The sequence below is a fragment of the Myxocyprinus asiaticus genome, chromosome 25 (genome assembly GCF_019703515.2).
Source record: "Myxocyprinus asiaticus isolate MX2 ecotype Aquarium Trade chromosome 25, UBuf_Myxa_2, whole genome shotgun sequence".
NCBI lineage: Eukaryota > Metazoa > Chordata > Actinopteri > Cypriniformes > Catostomidae > Myxocyprinus > Myxocyprinus asiaticus.
The window spans coordinates 16,680,830-16,700,878 of NC_059368.1; the positions used below are offsets into that span (position 1 = coordinate 16,680,830).

The 20,049-nt window shown below is 38.4% G+C and overlaps 1 protein-coding gene across 2 annotated transcripts in view; it reads left to right on the plus strand.

Moving 5' to 3' along the window:
• LOC127415963 (uronyl 2-sulfotransferase-like) overlaps nt 1–20,049 on the plus strand; it is a 79,692-nt gene that overhangs the window by 44,074 nt on the left and 15,569 nt on the right. Inside the window, exons 2-3 of one of the 2 annotated variants that reach the window (XM_051655024.1) lie at nt 6,484–6,527; nt 14,642–14,809. In XM_051655024.1, the coding sequence (XP_051510984.1) occupies nt 6,484–6,527; nt 14,642–14,809 (212 nt within the window). The remainder of the gene's footprint in view (nt 1–6,483; nt 6,528–14,641; nt 14,810–20,049) is intronic. The other variant, XM_051655025.1, reaches the window with a different exon arrangement.

Consider the following 20,049-nt stretch of genomic DNA (forward strand, 5'->3'; position numbering starts at 1 on the left):
ATTTTCAGTGTGAAATCCATAACTATTTGTCACAAACACATTTAACACATCGAGAAATTTTAGGTTCAAGTGTTATGTGTGGTATAAGGGGCCATTCACACTGAACATGCTCTTGTGTTGAAGCAAGTCACAGCTCAACTAATGAAACAAAATGTTGGAATCTTGAGACACGTTTTTAAAAGTCGACATGCCATCTCAAAAACAACATGCTCAGGACACTTAAAAAAAATGGCGAGACACCCTGCAATGGCCAGAAACATCTGTTTAGCACGTTTACATAGAAAAACAGTTAAAAACAGCACAGACAGATGCAAAAGCAATGTTCTTTGTAAACAGCCTCTAAGTGTGGTGGACTTCTGAATCAAAGATTTGCAAATGTATCAAAAGAGCCTGTATCAGTCATGCCCATGCTAACATTAGACACACAGCCACTCCATAAATCCTGACCCAGCTTGCTAGGCTCTCAGTAAGACCTCACTGGGTGAAGGTTCCTAAAAAAACAACACAGCAATTATTTATAAAAAGGAACGCAGATGTCTATATGCTCTACCACACTTGGCAGGTGGTAATGGTGTCAGACCTGTACAAAAACAGTCCTGGGTGGAGATGCTGAAACCCCCCTCTGTCATTAGACTGATGGTTAAGGCCTGGGGGGCTTAATTTTGAGCCACTCCTACATAGTAAATCAAAGGGTTTACTGAAGTCTGACCGCACACAGCATGAGCCCTCATGTCGCCAGATAGAGTCAGAAACACTTGCATAGAGTCGAAGAGACACACTGCTTTATGCTGTGGTGGAAACTGCATATGATGGTGTCCGAAATAAAAAATAAGTCTCTGATGCTATTTAAACTGGGTGTGTTTAACCACTCTGGAATGATAGAGTGATGTCATTACTTAAGGACCCCTCTAACCCATATGTTCTTGTCTCTTAGCTTCTAGAGTGCTGCCTACACATCAGCAGGAGTGTGAAAGCACACATGTGTGCTTTCAGCCTGTCATTCACACACTAACGCACTTCATTAAAAACTTTGCAGGTGTAAGATGATGAGATCAATTAATGCTGTTTTTTTTCCCCCCTAAGTTGATGTTCAAGCATGTTTTGGCAGTTATCTTTTGAAGTAGAAAATTGCTTGACACATACTCACCCGAAGCAAAGTTGGAATGGAAAATAAAGTTGTATGCTACAGTTAATAACCACTATTAAAATATATATATATTTTTTAGCTGTTTCTTTTTTCTTTTCTTTTTTCATTTGACAGCTGACATGTTTTGGTTCTCAGGAATGTCTAAGGGTGCTTTCACACTAGAGCTTGGACCCAAGTCCGTTTGACGTCAGAATTTTGTTCGTTTGGTTGGTTCATGTGAATTCTGGCATGATTTGCAGTTGGTATGAAAGCTGTCATCCTAAATTGCATGAGTAAATAGCTATAATTTATAATGGCATATAGGTTGCATCCAGTGTTAGGGAGTAACTAATAAAACTAAGGATACTACTAAAGGCTGGATTACACTACAGAACTTCAACCCTGACTCAGTCGTGCCAAGTCAGCGCTAGTCGACACCAGTCGGCTCCAGTGTGCAGATTTTTGCCCAGTTGGAGTCAGAGAAATATTATACGTAGCATATGATGGGCACTGACTCTGATTTCTTACCCTCAGTCTATGATTCCATCTAGTTGGTGGATATCAAACATGTTTGATTTTTTTGAGCAGACTATCCACAACTATAGGGGTAATGTCATAGTATATGTTGCTCCTGACTGAAATCTGAAGTCATACTGTGATCAGCCTATGGAAATAAAACATGCAGGGACCCGAAGCTCTGGAAATGTTGATGGCGAACAAGCACTCAATAGAGTTTAACTTTTAACGCCACTCACTTCCAACTTGTGTTGCAGTCTCTAGCGGCCATACTGCTGGCGTCTTCCCACCCAAGGCCACACTAAAATGTGCTTTGCCCATTTCTTTCTTGGCTCAGAACACAGAGTGGTAGCAACAACAGCAGGCTTTTTCCATATCCATGTTTGTTTACATCTGTCATGCATCTCCTAGAATGGGAGAGTGTGTTTCCATGTGAGTTGGTAATTGGATCAGATCAACGTGACAGTCGGGTAGTGTGTGATCCCCTGTCGTTTGGTGTGTGATGCCCATTTTTATTTATTTTTTTATTTATTTTTTTATCTGTTCTCATTTTAAAATAACAAGTGAAAAAATCTGCCAGTAAAACAAAGTACTTGTATTAAAAATGTATTCTCTGAAAAAACCCTAAATACTGTATCTTATGCAGTGCTGCTTCTAAAACAAGATCAAGTAAATTGGTCTTGTTTTAATGATTTTTAGACATTTTTAAAGGAAAACAATAAAAAAAATTGAATAAGATTTTTGCAGTACATCTTTGCCATGATATCAAAGGTCTTATGGAGAGAAACAAATATGATCTAACTTTGATTTTGTTAGTCTAACATATGCATGTAAAAGGGTTAGAAATAGCATTTTAGCTTAGCATAAAGCTAAATGTTCACATGACAATTTACACAAAGTTAACTATTTCTGCTGCTCCAAACTTACTTCAAAACCCCATAGAGTGTATACAATGACATCTTTTTCTGATCCTATTTGGATTCTCTATATTAAGCTCCCAAAGGGAAAGCTTCTCGATGACATCATATCCACCTTTTTACTCATAACCATGGGAATGCACCCGCATGAATGTAACACATCATAAGAAAGTGTTTCATCGCTGTTCAAATGCTCCTTGGATTGTATCATTTATATGGATAAATGTTTTCCATATTAAACAGACTAAATATTAAATTAAATTAAATGGCAATAAAATGCAAATATCTTCAGTAATCAAAATATGAATGTAACTGTATTCTATTTACCAACCATTTAAATTGTAATTATAGTGGAATACAGTTACTAATATTTTGTATTTTAAATACGTAATCCTGTTATATGTTTTCCATTACTCCCCAACCCTGTATATATTTAACAGGAGTCAATACATGTTTATTTCATTAAGGGCATTCAGTCGACAACAGGTTTTCACTGACATAGATTGTTTAGGATCGTTGGCTTGCTTGTTCCCTATAATCACATCAAATCACCCTTTGTCCAGGAGTTCAAAAGAATGTTGATTAAGAGGCAGCCGTGTTTTACTTTTTCATGGTGCATGCTTAAAATGTCCGAGAGTATTCTACCTGTGGTCAAGGCTTTGTAGGAGATGTGATTTAAAAACGAGGCTGGTTGAAAAAAGCCAACGGTTTTTGTGTTTCATAGTAACTCACAACCGCCACTTCGACTCTGTGTGGCTTCCAGCACCAGTTCTGAATTATTTTTGGCTCGCCTCTTCTCTAAGCCATACTTTACAAAGCCACCAATTTCATAAATCTAGTTAAACATTACATGCTGATAGAATGTGTTTATGAAATTCCAGCACAAACAACAGCATTCCTGAGCGAAGCCATCTGCTTGGACAAAAAAAAAAAAATAATTATTTGTGAAAGCCAAGCTACTTTTACATGAAAGGCAAATTGTACCGCAGAAGACTTTAATGTTTGTGTTTATATATGCCAAGTAAGTGGCTGTTTCTATTAATGTTATTGTGACTTTCTGTTTTAGGTCATTAATGATCCTCTCATAAAAGAAAACAAGCTTTAACTGTCTTTGACAAAACCCATGAACAAAGTTGACCCTTTGCCCACTGTGTTTCATGCTGTTTTTTTCTAAATCTGGCCTACGCTAATCATTGCAGAAGTCCTGTGTTTATGCTTTGCATTTCTTTGCCTGCTTTTGCTCTCCAATTATTTCTAAGCTTGGCAACCTGAATGACTGACCTGGAATCTGGGAATCTGACCCCAGAGGGTTGCAGCCAGGACGGGTAATTAGTGGAAGTGCTAATTGGCCCTGAGGGGTTATGGAGCTCCAACAGCAGATAAAGTGAGATTCAGACTAAAGCCATGACTGATGGTATCATCGTTGGGTGTGGGTCAGCAGGGCACTGGCGCAATCCTAATAGCAGTGAGTACATTTTAGGATAAGGCCATTCTGGGGCCTATTAGGAAATGTTTTAAGAGCAATATTAAATGGTATTTTCTCGAATGGCTGTGGATCTAAAATACATTTAAATGGTGAGAATATAACATGAATCAGCTCAAAATTCTGTAGCTTGTAATTTAGCTGATGATTTTGTCTAAAACAACTTTCTTTGCATGAATTGTCTGCCTGGACCTGGGCATACTGCTACCACCTAGAGGTTGCACTATAATTAATAATTATCTGTCACGTTGACAACTGGGTAGTACATGTTCCAACATTCTCTTTTTTTTATTTATTTTTTTTTATCTGTCAGTAAAACATTGTAACACATGGTATTTTTAATGTGACTTTGATTTCAAATGAACTTTCTGCTCTCATAATGTGAAAAAGACAACAGACTGTGTGGCTTTGCGATCTGGCAACCCAATCTAATGAACAATATCACAGGTATTTTCCACTTGTAATCTCTATTCTCTCCCCAAATCCTAATCCACTTTTCTCTCCCTATCAGGGACACTTTATAACTTTATTTTCTCCCCTTTTCTTCCCTATTAGCATAATTTTCTGCTGGAATGTTTCCAATAGGCACACGCTATAAACCATAAACCATGTTGATATCTTTTAAAATGATAACTAGAAATTTTGAATAATATCTTTATTTCTTTCTTTTCTTTTTTTATTCTGTAAATGATGGAAAATGTTCAGTTAACACATCCTTTACTACCACAACCCAATCCTTCCGTCAATCCTGAGAAAGGTTTACAAGTTATTAAATCGTTTCCAATCACCTCCACTTTTATTTCGAAGCTCCCCGTTGTTAAGCTTTCTGAAGTCTAATCTTATTGTTTAGATCCTCCTCGGAGAGTTTACCAGTTTCAAATGTCTACAAAATTGGACTACAGAAAATGTGCCTTGTTCTGATTCTGCCTTAATTCAGAAACAGTACTTTCGTTTTCAGCCAGCCAGCTTTCTTAAGGAGACGCTCCTAGCATTACTCTGACGTGTTAGTCATTTACGTAAAGTGCAGGTATGAAAGCATAAAAAAGATCACTATATTTTTGGGTTCACTGATACAGTGGATGGACACATGAATGGGTGCACAGATGGATGAATAGATTGAATCAATATCCTCATATTTTGTGTGCCAGCAATATACTTACACGAGTGTAGTGTGTATGGTTGTTGAGAAGACATATGGGCCCATTAACAAGATCTCAGTGCTGACAGCAACCACTAAAAATGGGAACATGAGGCTCCTGATGGATGACAGAAGAATGAGATATGCAGTATGAGGTCTCTCTCAGATCTCCTTGAGCTCATTTAACTGTGCAAAAGTCTCCAAAATCCCTGTAGTGTAAAGGAAGTGAGAAACTCTGGACGTAAACTGAGGCTTTTAGTGCAAGCTGCTAGCTGGTGTAGTACAAGAATTATGAAGCACAGATGAAAGTTAGTGTGCAGGCGAGATGAGTATAGTATATGTTCTAGTATTTATAACAGATACAGTATATCTGTATATATCTTTGGACCTACACTCTTTAATCTACACTTGCCATCATTTAGCTGTCCTATATAGGTTACCACTTTCTGATGAGCAAATTCACACAGTTCATTAAAAACACAAAAGAATGAGTCTGGCACTATGCGGTTCACTTGGGCAGAAATGTATCAATCAAGACTCATTTTGGGGGGAAAGTGGCTCAGATTAATCAATTTGCTTCTGCAGGCCAGTTTTTCAGTACATGAAAAACCCTGTGAGATGCTCTTTATTGCAGTTGGTGCTATGCATTTCACCTTTCATTGGTTTGTGATTTATCTGTGCCAAAACTAGATTTATGATGTGACTTCTTCCTCGGAGGAAGCATGTATCTCTGTCCATGAATATCCCATTCTCTTACTCTCCTTCATACTGAGAAAGTTGAAGATATGCTGAGAAGTATAGCAGGTCTGTGTTTCTGGATGAGGTATTTATTCAGCAGACAGATACCGGCAGAGAGCAAGAGCATTAAGCAGAAGGGTAACACTGAATGAACAATGTACCATCTGGAGTGAAGGAGAAAAGAAAACACTTGTTTGAGATGAAAGAGTGTCTCCCCCTTTTTAGTCACTCTCAGCTACTGTAAAACAAAAGGCAGTGCATTAAGAGAATCGTTATTTCTTAAACGCATTCACAGAAATACACTTCCACAGTTTCCACACTGTGACTGTCATCTTGCTCCCATGCTGGTTTTCCGATTACTCTCTGATGTTATATTTCATGCATTCTTAAATACATTTTGTTTTCCATGTAATGTACTGAAAATATTTTGTTGTCATATAATACATTGTATACAATGTATTATATATAATACATATAATACATTGCTCCCTCTGTAAGTTCTTTTGTTTTACTAAATAACAGATGGTTTATTTACGTAGCTGACTCTGACCAATTTTCTTCGCAGGAGAATCCACTTTTGTTGATGACCACGGGCCCCCTGTACCAAGGGTAAGTTTCTTTTTTTTACTCTTTTTCTCTCTCTTGTTTTCCTGTCTTGTTTCCCTTCCAGTTTTGGCCTTCTCACATGTAATGTTTGGTGTAGACTCATTTCTTTAGATTGGACAGTGAGTGAAAGGTCAAACGCAAGTCAGGCCTGTCGCAAAGACACACTTGTGCCAGGAATTGTCAGATTGTAAACTATAAAATCTCTCTCCACTTTATCATGCTAGTATTTGTACATTACGTGGTCAATTTGCAGCAACAGGATCAAATGTAACTCAAAGGAACACTGATCTCCCCACGGGTAACTCCCCAAGGGTAACACTGATCTCCCGTCCCCCCCATATGTTCTGGCGACGGCCCTGAAGTTGCATTTGTGCTTACAGGTAGATTTAATTTAATTTGTATCCGGGAGAGAAACATGCTGGTTTTATTAGCGCTTTCTTTGTCTTTTATGACATTTTTGTGGTTTATTATCATGCAGTAGCATACTGATAGTGATTGGTGTATGTTGTCATGAAATCAGAGACAGAGACTTGAACAGCCTGATCTCACAGTGAAATCGGAAAGAATAGGTAGACTTTTCTTTAGCAAAAATCATTACCGAATTTTAAAACACTGCCCCTAGTGGCCAAAGCGGTAAGTGTTTTAGGGTGTATAGGCAGGTGTGAGCTTCATTATATCCAGGAGCAGTCGCCAAAAGCTAGCTGTGAAGCGAGTTCTTTCAGCTGTACAGGATGCAATACAGTGAAAAATAAATGGATATTTTGTAGACTCAACTCCACAACTCAAACCCAAACTTAAACCTAACCATTAGTGGAGTAAAAAATCTTATGTTGGAGGGAAAAGTGCAACCTCCGTATCACGCTCGTCACTTATGCGAACGCGATTACTGACGCAGATTGATGCACGTTACGTGGAACCACGTGGAAAAGGTGAATGCACTGAAACCGAAGCAAAAATGTCTGGTGGGAAATGTCGCATGTCAGTGAATCAGCATACTGTCGCCAATCCTAGGGTACTGGAACTTTCGGAAACAGCATGCCGACTTTTTGTGTGATCATGTAACCGCAAAATCTGGACACAACTGGTCACAGGAGATGCATTTAAATGACCAGGTGTAAACAGTGATTTGTCTCACCTGACCACATGTGATCAGATCACCCGAGACGCATCCAGGGGTGGAAAGAGTACTGAAAAATCATACTCAAGTAGAAGTACTGTTACTTCCCAAAAAAATGTAGTGTGAGTAGAGTAAAAGAATGTGCTTTTTGGAGCGTCAAAATTTTGGCACCCATACAATTGCATTGAATGGACCTACAGAGCTGAAATATTCTTCTAAAATCTAAATTTGTTTCTGAAGAAAGAAAGTCATACACATCAGGGATGGCATGAGGGTGAGTAAATTATGAGAGAATTTTCATTTTGGGGTGAACTATCCCTAAGTAGCACATGGGAGGCCACATTGAACTCCTTTTGAGATACAATGTTACTCATTGATTTAGTTCTTGTGTCTTAAGCCCAGAAATAGTTTTGTTCTCATTCTAATGCATGATGCACAATTTTCTGAAGTGTATTTGTGACTGATGGAATATTCTGCCTGAAGTATTGCTCTAAAGTGTTGATACTTTTCTATCTTTATAAAGGCTAAGCATAATTATAAATTATTTTATCATCTCTACTTTCCTGGTAATTTATTATACCAATTAACACTCTCTCTACATCAGGGGTCGGTATTATTAAAAAACAAACAATATTTGTAAAAAATATTATTATTATAAATGCCACTGTTTGATTCTATTACATGAATACTTTTAATGCTACTCAAGTTATTCAGCCAAAAGCAGTGAGTGGTTTTCTCATTTTCTTGTAACTGTTGTTTGATTAAAAGCCTTTTAATGACATACAAGACAGTGGTCTTTTCGGTTACACTTCAAGTCCGACATTTTGATACAAATACGCATTTTGTCCTACTGTTTACGTTCACTTTAGACATAACCGACTGCGTTTACATTAATACATCACCAAGACAGCATTGGCAGAATTATGAAGTGTATTTGACCGTTTAGGCGCATGTAAAGTGCACAAACATTAGCCGCCTGTCAATCAAACAGCACACAGCTACAGACACCAGGGGAAAAAATCTTATATATTTTATCTAAACCAACCAGTGGTACTCTTGCTATCACGATCAATGTAATGAACACCCCTGGTCTAGATGTAGAACATAGACTAAGTATAGAAAATACTCAAAAGTTTATCATCGATATCGAGGACATCTCTTTTTTTCCCCGATAAACATTGAGATCGTTTTATGACTCAGCCCTATTGATAACATTGCATTAATCTCTCACAGCAACCTAATAATCTCAATGACAGCTAAATTATAGGCTACGTTATACACACATAGAATCTTGTAAGCAATAGTATGAAATTTACCTCAACATGTGTCTTCAAATTAGAGGCAGAATTAATACTGATATCTGGCTTGAGCAAGCTAAACTCACATGACACTATCAAGCAACTGGCCTTTTTCTCTGCGAAAATCCCTTTTAGGTGCGGCTGTGGATGTTCAGATGTTGAACTGTGCTCGAGGCATCCTCCACATCCAAAACATTTGGAGCCCAATCTATACAGCTACTGTTCAAGTTTTTGCATGATTGATTGTGACTGGAGTGATTTGACAGGAGTCATGAGACTCTCCGTAGCCAATCACTTTGATGGATAACAATAAAATCAGGACAGGGAAGTAGCGAACACAGACGGAGGGAAAATACCGCAATAAAAGTACTGTTACAGCACTTAAAATTTACTCAAGTAAAAGTATACCATCTTTAAACTACTTAAAGTACAATTCCTGGGAAAAACTATTTAATTACAGTAACATGAGTATTTGTAATTTGTTACTTTACACTCCTGGATGCAACTTAATACCAGGTGTAAACAGGGTTCTAAACTCTTAAAGACCCCATGAAGTGGTTTGACAAACACAAATTTCTTTCCTGTGATGCCGTATTTGTTTTTGAAACAAAGTTTCTTTTTTTTCTTTTTTTTTATCCCCTTTTCTCCCAATTTGGAATGCCCAATTCCTACTACTTAGTAGATCCGCGTGGTGGCACGGTTACCCACCTCAATCCAGGTAGCGGAGGACAATTCTCAGTTGCCTCCGCTTCTGAGACCATCAATCCGCATCTTATCACATGGCTTGTTGTGCATGACACCGCGGAGCTCCACATGTGGAGGCTCATGCTACTCCCCGCGATCCACGCACAACTTACCACACACCCCACTGAGAGCGAGAACCACTAATCGCGACCATGAGGAGGTTACCCCATGTGACTCTACCCTCCCTAGCAATCGGGCCGATATGGTTGCTTAGGAGACCTGGCTGGAGTCACTCAGCACACCCTGGATTCGAACTCGTGACTACAGGGGTCGTAGTCAGCGTCAATACTCGCTGAGCTACCCAGGCCCCCAGGCGAGGACATTTCTGAATAATAATAAAGTCATCAAAACTATGAAATAGTGGAAGAATAGGAATTATGTGGCGAGAAAATGTTAAACTTATATTTTAGCTTCTATATAAGAGTAAATGAGAAACCTAAATTTTGTCAAAATTTTTTACTGCTTGTAGTATGGATGGCATCAAAGCTAACAGACACGATTTAATAGTCACAAAATTGTGATTTTATGGGGTCTTTTAAGGCATTTAGCAGACATCTTATCTAGAGTGACTTACAAGAAGTACATTTATGTTTGACATTGCCATAGTCAAGAGATGTTGAGCAAGCAGTTCTGAAAGATATCTGCTAAGAGACAACAGCTTATCAGCACTTCCAAGAAAAGGAAGACATTAAATGTGGTCTGCAAAGTAGGTTAAAGCCAGTGAAAGTTTTAGCCGGGCTTGTTCAGAGGACGAACGATGGGTCTATTTCATAATAGTAGGGTTGAGACCATTTCTGTGGTCTGTCTATGGTTTTTACAGAGACTTGTTGAAAAACGAGTCATTATATACCCATATGTTCTAGAACATGGTAGTTTTTAGATGAGAGTACCAAGAAAACAACATGCACTTGTTACATGTGCAAGACAGAATGCACTTAGTTTGAATTCCCTGCAGAGTTGATCCGTTTTTAACCAATTTATAACCGTGATTCCTATCAGTGTTATAATCAGCATTTTGTGGTTTAAAATAACTCCACAGTATTTTCTACTTATTTCTACATTTGTTATTTCCATCTCTTTGGTTCTTCTGTCTCTGTTATGAAATAAGTTCAAATGATTCAAAGACATGCAGGAATGATTTGTTGAGAGTATTGAGAACTGTGTTTGCACACTTACATGTGACAGAGTAAAAGACCAGAGAAGAGACAGATTAGAGAACCAGAACCAACGGTTCTATGATGAATAATGGATATTATAGACTGATTGGAATATTATCTAAAAATCAGTCAGTCCACAAACCACAATATAAGTGAGCATTTGTAAAGGGAAAAGGAGACGTTGATAAGGAAGATAAGAAAGAGAGGATGATAGAGTTTATTTACTGAACTGTGTAAGACTGAAGCTCGTCTTTGACCCTGAGCCACAAAGATAGACAAAGATAAGATTGTGTGGATCAGCAGCTGTCCAAGACAGAAAAGCAAGACGAAAGATAAAGAAATAGAAAGAGACTCAAACAGACCAGTACTGAATTACAGTGGTTTAAGCTTGACGTGATTGAATGAGAGACAATTAGTGTTTGCTTGAGCCTGATTGCTTAAGAAAAACCCTGTATTCAGAGTAGGAAAATATTTTATCAAAATATGTCTAATTTTGATCAAATAATTTCCCACTCTGAATACTTGTGTGTGTGTGTGTATATATATATATATAATGAGATTACTGCTGCCATGATTAAGGCAGTTGCACACCGGATGAGAAGCGTCACTCGCATCACGGCTAAGACATGGCACAGGTATGAAACACAGGGCACGTCGATGTGATTCATGTGGCAGACAAAAGTTACCAAGGTTGTTCCTTTCTTCAAAAATGAATAACGCGGGGCCTTGATAGCTCAGCTAAAGACGCTGATTACCACACCTGGAGTCGCAAGTTCGAATCCAGAGCATGCTGAGTGACTCCAGTCAGGCTTCCTAAGCAAGCAATTGGCCCGGTTGCTAGGGTGGGTAGAGTCATGTTGGGATAACCTCCTCGTGGTCGCTATAATGTGGTTCTCGCTCTTGGTGGGGCGCGTGGTGAGTTGTGCGTGGATGCCGTGGAGATAGCGTGAAGCCTCCACACACGCTAGGTCTCCGCGGTAACACGCTCAACAAGCCAATTGATAAGATGCGTGGATTGACTGTCTCAGACGCGGAGGCAACTGCGATTCGTCCTCCGCCACCCGGATTGAGTCACTAGGCCACCACGAGAACATAGAGTGCATTGGGAATTGGGCATACCAAATTAGGATGAAAAGGGTAGAGAAAAAAAAAAGAATGAACAACACTAGAGTAAATAAAATATGTCCTTTTAATGATTTGGGTCGAATTTTATGGAAAATATTCAAGTTGCGCTCCGTGGCGCGGCAGAAATTTGAGTAGCCTCCAGAGTCATAGCTGGCCGCTGCTGACATACACAGAGCGCCGGCGGCGGTGTGACAACAGTTTTTTCAAATTTAAGAGCAGCATTCCATTTAGGTCTTCTCCCACTGTCAACATTTTCAATTAATGTTTTTTTTTTTTTGCAGTGGTTGAACCAATCAAATTATGATTCTGGTCATAATTGTGCAGCCCTACTGTTACAGCATTCACAGAAAAAAACATGCAGAAGAATGTGGATGCAATTTCAAAAATGTATGTAAACAAGACACTAACCAAATTTCACAACTAATTCAACATGTACAACATGAATACACCCAGCACTATGAAGAACGTCACACAGAAATGTTTTTACAGCACAGTAAAATATTTAGAAAACATGACTTCCTAAATGTGAAATTAAAATAATCAAAGTCCAGTTTAATGTGTGCATGTGTATAGATTCAACAAGCCCTCATCTTCTCTTCACTATAAAATGATGTGCCTCGCTATAAATCTAGACTACTTTCCTTAGTACAATCACGTTGAGTGTGCATCTGCTTGTTTAGTAGCTGAGTGTCCCTATAGTTACTAAGAGAACCCAAGCCAGCAATGATAACAACCAGTTTTAACATCTCGCAGCTGTGGAAAAACAAGCTCAGGCTCTGTAAACACACAAACTCTGAACAGAAGTTTATAGATTTAACAAGAATACAGGCTCCGATAGCATCACATACATACAAACTCATGCACACATACAGTATACTGTACATAAACTACAAAAATTGCAACAGTGGAGTATGTCAGTTCCACAGCCTTACCACATGGACCCATCAGTGTTCCCTCTAACTTTTGTTCTTGCTGAGAATATCCTATTCTATTGGGCAGATCCTTTGGCCGCCTTAGCAGAATATTATATATATACAGTGTATTATTATAATATTCTGCTCAGGTGGCCGAAGGATAAAATATATATATATATAAGGGATCTGGTCTGTTCCATTTCCTACTTTAGAAATCTTTCCAAAAATGCTTAAAGGGATTAAAAGAAATGAAAAGGGGAGAAAATAACATTTAAAACTGACTGATGAAATGAATACCTCAGTGCACTTGAAAATTTGCTTTGGATAAAAATGTCTGCCAAATGAATAAAGGTACATGCATTGACTATATACAAGGCTCTTGAGGAAATAGAAGAAACTGAGAATTAGAGGATGGATTTATATTATGTTGCATAAGAGAAGGAGGAGGAACATTTTCTTCCATTTTTTTACTAGCGCGATGATAAGGGGACAGATGAAATATAGCAGTTTGATTATCTTCATATCATTTAGGGGAAAGAGGAAGAGTGAGATAGATGTAAAAGACTGGAGAGACTGAAGGAAAAAAAGGATGGGGGGAGAATTAGCAAGGCAGCTGGGCTAAGACAAGGCCTCTTATGTATGTGCGTCTGAGGGTGGTGAAAAGAGGGCATTCTCTGTTAACTTGAACAGTATTTGTTTTTTAGGGAGACACAGAATAATGAAAGGCAATGAGCAGTCAAGAGAGGAGGGTGTCTTATTTAGGTAGTAATGAGGGAGGGCGTTTACAGACATAGATAAAAGTGAGAGGGACTGTTGCCAGAAGCCCTTAGTGTTGAATCTACCTACTATCCACTAAACAGTCCAACTCACCCATTTAAAAATAAATCATTACAATTTTGGTTTTGTCAAGAAATTCATACATACGGTAGGCAAAATATAACCTATATGTGTCTGCAAATAATAATGTTAAGAATTTCAGCATTTTCCTTTGGATGAAAAGGCTTTTATGATCACAAGAAGCATAAATTCAGTCAATTGTGTCCAAGCTTTTGATGGGTAGTGTACATAAACAAAGGAGGCAGAACAAATCTCCAAGCCCCATTTCATCCAAGATGCTGGCCAGCAGGGAATTCCATTCCTTGTATCCACACTGGATGTTCATCCAGGAATTCACAAATGTCCTCCACCCGAAGAGTAAGTCTTTAAGAATCAGTTGGTGTGAGGTTGTGAATAAAGACTTGGGCTGGAAGCTGGAAGGGTGTGTGTCTGCGTGCGTGCAGTATTGGAAAGTAGTATCTATTTAGAATTTGTTTTGTTTTCTTTCTTTCTTTCATAATTTTTCTTTCTGTCTCTCTCCCTTCCTTCCTTTTCTCCTTTCTTTATCCCTTCCTTCTTTCCTTCCTCCCTTCCTTTCCTCCTTCCTTTCTTCTTTTCTTCCTTTTCGTTGCTTCCTTCCATCCTTCCTGTCATCCCTTCTTCCTTTCATCCCTGCTTTCTTCCATCCTTCCTTAGTTGCTTCCTTCCTTCTCTCCTTTCTTCCCTTATTCTGTCCTTCCATCTTTGCTTCCTTCCGTTCTTTCTTTGCTTCCTTCCTTTTCTTTCTTCCCTTTCCTTCCTTTAATCCTTTCTTACTTCCATCCTTCCTTAGTTGCTTGCTTCCTTCCTTCCCTCCTTCTGACCTTCCATCTTTGCTTTCTTCCCGCCTTCCTTTGTGGCTTCCTTTCTAACTAATTTTTAACAATGTATTTATGTTTGTGTGTAGGTGCTGCCGTTTCCAAGTCAGGTGATCTACAACAGGGTGGGAAAGTGTGGAAGTCGGACAGTCGTTCTGCTGCTGAGGATTCTGGCAGAAAAGCACCAGTTTAACCTGGTGTCCTCTGACATTCATAACAAAACCAGACTCACAAAGCATGAGCAGGTCAGTGAATGGGTGAGTGTGTGTCTGAATAAACTAATGCCTCTGAAAAGTTGTATAGCACGTTAAGAAGAAAACTTGTTGATATGATTAAATAAAGGTGTTTGCCAAGGGAAATGCTCGTTGGATGCCAACAGCAATGAAACACATCCGAATGGCACTCATTGTGGTGAAAAACACACACTTCCCTTGCAGAGAGAAAAAGAAAACATTCTGATATGCCTCTTGGGTAGTCAAGCGACCACACCTCCATACAATTAAACTCAACCTATGAAAAGCTTAAATATATTCCACTGGGGCCTGGGTAGCTCAGCGAGTAAAGACGCTGACTACCACCCCTGGAGTTCGCGAGTTCGAATCCCAGGGCATGCTGAGTGACTCCAGTCAGGTCTCCTAAGCAACCAAATTGGCCTGGTTGCTAGGGGGGTAGAGTTACCTCCTCATGGTCGCTATAATGTGTGGTTCTCGCTTTCGGTGGGGCTCGTGGTGAGTTGTGCGTGGATGCCGCGGTGGATGGCGTGAAGCCTCCACACGTGCTATGTCTCCGCGGTAACGCGCTCAACAAGTCACGTGATAAGATGCGTGGATTGATGGTCTAAGACACGGAGGCAACTGAGATTCGTCCTCCGCCACCCGGATTGAGGTGAGTCACTACGCCACCACGAGGACTTAGAGTGCATAGGGAATTGGGCATTCCAAATTGGGGAGAAAAAAAACTCCACTAATTAAGTAACAATCATATAACTTTGTTGAGCAGATAGAAGAGAGAAATAAGAGTGTGAGAGAAAGATAGAAGACATAAAGACTGAGAGACATAGAGAAAGAGAATGTGTCCATATCACTGAGTAAACTCACATTTTGTCTGGAGAGAATAGAACCTTTCAGTATCCCAGAATAAAATGTTTAATGTGTGTGTGTGATACGTATTCATAACCTTTGGAGAGTAAATTGGTTTGGTGTAAATATTCTTAAAGCTAATATTAAGTGTGTGTGTTTACATGGGCAAGCTCAAAAAACATAAAGGTTCCATTGCCATCACTTGAGCAAAAAGAAAGTCTAACTGTCCTAAACTAACTGTCCTGTGTGTTGAGAAAGATGTGACAGTGGAACAGTTAAGCTAATGAAAGAGAAATTAAATGTGATTTACAGTGTGTTCTCAAAAGATCTTAGTATACAGTACAGTATTCTCTATAGTGAAATAACTACATATATAATAAATATATGCACATGTATGTAAAAATGGCACTTTACATGAATGTACACTTTAGAGAAAACAATCCCATGTTTTTGGTTGTGAGAACTATTGGATACGGTATGTTAGATAAACTATCCTCTAATGATTTATAACATAAAAGTAACCTAGCATGAAAAGTAGCTTGTTTTAAATTTCAAAAAACTGTCATTTTGGCTTGTCCCACCACAGACATGATGGTCAGACAACCTTCTCGACTGTGTCAAGTAGAATTATACTACATTGCCATAATTTTGACATTATCTGTTGAATTGATATTCAATTAATTTTAGTAAAATAAAAAAAGTTATTAACTAATTTTAATGACCAAAAAAGTAATATTTAGCTGTGCCCCACATTTTGCATGCAGCCTGGACTAAGGCTACTATGAATATAGCCTTGTGTTTTTTAGCTACAGGCAGACAGACCTGGCTACCAAAATTAGTCCATACTGCACACAAAAAATAATTACACATCTCTTTCCCATTTTGCAAACCACCATGAAGATTTTCTTATCTGAAAATCTTACACATACAAACTCCCATACCTGGTAGGTGAAACCTACCCGAAAGATGTGAAGTCTTGCCATATGAAAAAAAGCTAAGGAGTGGGGCACAGGAACCACGCTAATAGGCATCTGCATACATACTGTTCATAAAATATGTTTATGTACACAGCAAATTTTTATATTCAAAATAACTTACAATTGGTATGTTTATTGTTTAAGTATACACTGCTTTGGCTATGTAAACTCTATGTACTGCCAGTAAACCTTATTGATTCTAAAATTACCCAATAAACAATAATTTAACATCAAGTTTAATTAGCATTTAATAGTTTATTCTGCCCTTGGTGGGTTTGTCCATTATAAGTGCAGCTTTCATTTTGCGCAGTAAGGGTTTCTCCAATCTTTGTTTTCTCTGGCTGGTAGCTATGATTATGACTGCATAGAACACCTGCTGAGAGTCCTAAACAAATGTAAATTTCTCTACAGGTCGTAAAATTCTCATTTAGAGAAGTAGGTTTTCGTGTGTGTTTAGAGAGAGTGTGTAGTCTGTTTTTAACAGCACTTTCAAACAGACAAGTACAAATGAACCACCTCTCCATTAAATAATCATGATGTTCACATCATGATGTGATGGTCCAGAACAAGTTTTGGCAGGTTCTAGAAAATGGTTTGGAGAGAGGTCAATAGGAATACATTGGTGGGAAAAGTTGAAGGAAGGGAAAATAAAACTTCAATGACCTCAACTGTGTATCAGTAAGACAAATTATGCAGTAGGTCACACTGCATTGATTGTTATGCCTTAATTTCCTGCTAAAAGGACCTGTACATTTTTAATTAGCCTCAAGACACAACAAACCACTTACCACTTACACAGTGCCACACAACCTGAGGTGTTGCTTTTGATGTGGTCCTACCAACACCTTTTATGACATTACTTTAGAGGTACAGTATAGGCCATCTGTGTGCCTAATGTGCAGCACAGGAAATAATCTCATTAAGGTGATGTCACTACCTCAGGTCTTTATGGGCTTGCACTTTGTGTGTTTTGGCATTTAAGTATTTGATTAAAGATCATGTACAACTGCTTTTGGCCCAAGCTTGAAGTTTAGAGCTGTGCCCTTGTTACAGTGTGGTTAGGTGGTTGACAGGGAGATGGATCGAGTGAGCTAGAGAAAGTGAGAGAAAAGGAGGTTTGGCGCAGTGGCAACCAAAAAAATAGGTCTGTTCTGATAAGGGTTTAGTATTGCATTCAATACTAAAATTCAACTGACCACAATAATGCATACTTTGGGTAGCAAAATAAATAGGTTTATCAACTTTTAAATGGAAGGAGAAAACATCCCTTATCTTTAAAAAAAAAAAAAAAATGTTTAGGTTATAAACTGGTAATTACAAGGGTATTATGCTATAAATGTTATTTATGAGGACATTTCTAGTGTCCCCATAATTTAAATCACTTAAACATATTAAATGATGTTTTTGTTTAGAAAATGTAAAAATGCAGAAAGTTTTTTGTGAGGGTTAGGGTTAGGGGATAGAATCTATAGTTTGTACAGTATAAAAATCATTATGTCTATAGAGAGTCCTCATAATGAAAGCTGCACCAACGTGTGTGTGTGTGTGTGTGTGTGTGTGAGTGAATATTAATTGCCTGATAATAATGCAATATTTGTACCAGTGTTTCTTCCACATGATAGACTGGTAAATCACACTTCTGCTGTCATTTATGCATTTATAAATTTGTCAATTTACTATTCAGCCTATTTTGTCATGTTAAAGAGTTAGTTCACCCAAAAATGAAAATGTTCTCATCATTTACTCACCCTCATGCCACCCCAGATTTGTATGACTTTCTTTCTGCTGAACACAAACAAAATTTTTAGAAAAATATGTCAGCTCTGTTGATCTTCATAATGCAAGTGAAAGGTGGCCAGAACTTTGAAGTTCCAAAAAGCACATAAAGGGAGCATAAAAGTAATCAATTTGACTCCAGTGGTTAAATCCATGTCTTCAGAAGCAACATGATAGGTGTGGGTGAGAAACAGGTCAATATTTAAGTCTTTTTTTTTTTTTTTTTTTTTTTTACTTTTAAACACGTATACATCTATGACCTGTTAGTTGCCCATTATCTGTGTTAATTCCATTTAATAACAGCCTGATACAATTAAACTAAATTAATTAAAGAATGTTAAATCCATAACACCCAATTACACTACAATTACAAGAGACTACAACTGTAAGAGAGGAAAAAACTGCATTTTTAAATTATCATTCCAAATAGACCGTTTTTATATGTTTGACAACATAAGTAAAACATAGCAGTTTAAGCTCTTCCATTTGTTCCAGAAAGGTGCACTCGCTTGCCTTATCCTCAGCTGGTTCGCCTTTTCCTGATCATACTCAAGCAATTATTTTAATAAAAATTACCTTAATATATTTAAAAGGTGGACATAAAGTGTCTAAAAAGGAATGTTATATAACCTGGTGTCCCCACAAGACAGGGGCAGCTAAAGGAAGGTCAGGCAGTGCAGAAAAGCATTTGATCTGGTGGCCGCTGCAGAGGTATATTTTCAAATTAATAGATTGATTATTTCTTCATTCTTTTTTTTAATCGGCACTCCACGGCTTCCAAAAGTGTAGTTATGATTTGAGTATGAGATCACAGCTCGGAGGGTGGCCTTTTCTGAATTTTAAACTTCTGGAGCCTATTGCTGAGCTACAAGAAGGTACAGTGTTGCTCTACACATACAAGCTCAGTACCATCAGGCCAACATTATGTACCCTCACTCTTAAAATTTTGATGAGTTAAAGGGAGAGTTATAAGTCTCCTTATGCTAATGTATGTGTATATGTGGGTTTGTATGGTTTTTAGAGATGGTAACATAAGTTTAGGGACACATAGGCTCTATCAGAGCTGACTGGGGCCCCAGCTGTCCCTCATTAGGAAAACATTAAGGTAATGAGAAGGCAACCTCATCAGATGACCAAATAACTTTCCACTGCACCATGCGCCATCCATGTGAGGAATATTTCCTTTGTGTGTGTGATTCTGATACTGTTTGATAGGTTAGGTCTGTTCAGATCGCTTAACATTTGAAATGGATCCACCAATGTGGCTGTAGAAGTAGCGTTTTTCTAGGGTGGGCTGCTGAATAAATTGCAGCATGCATGTGATCCGTTTTTTTTTTTTATTTAAAGCTAGTTAGATGCTCTGCCAAAATCCCACAGTAGTGTGCTGAACTCCTGTGGCTTTTCTGCATATTTTTGAACAGCAGCATGAAAGAATTAATGCTGAAGTTTGTAATTTCTGTGGCACCAGCATCACCAAAAGGAACGGTAATATAATGATTGTTTCATGAAACAGGTTTCCCAAATACTCCCATGTCTCCCATTAGATAGCCAAACAGATTGTCCCGCCCCAAACTTACACCATTGGTTTAGGCAATGTTGCTGTGTCGGGCTGGACGGGCCGCTCAAAGTAACAGAGTAATGTTTTGATGGCGCCACAGTGTTTAT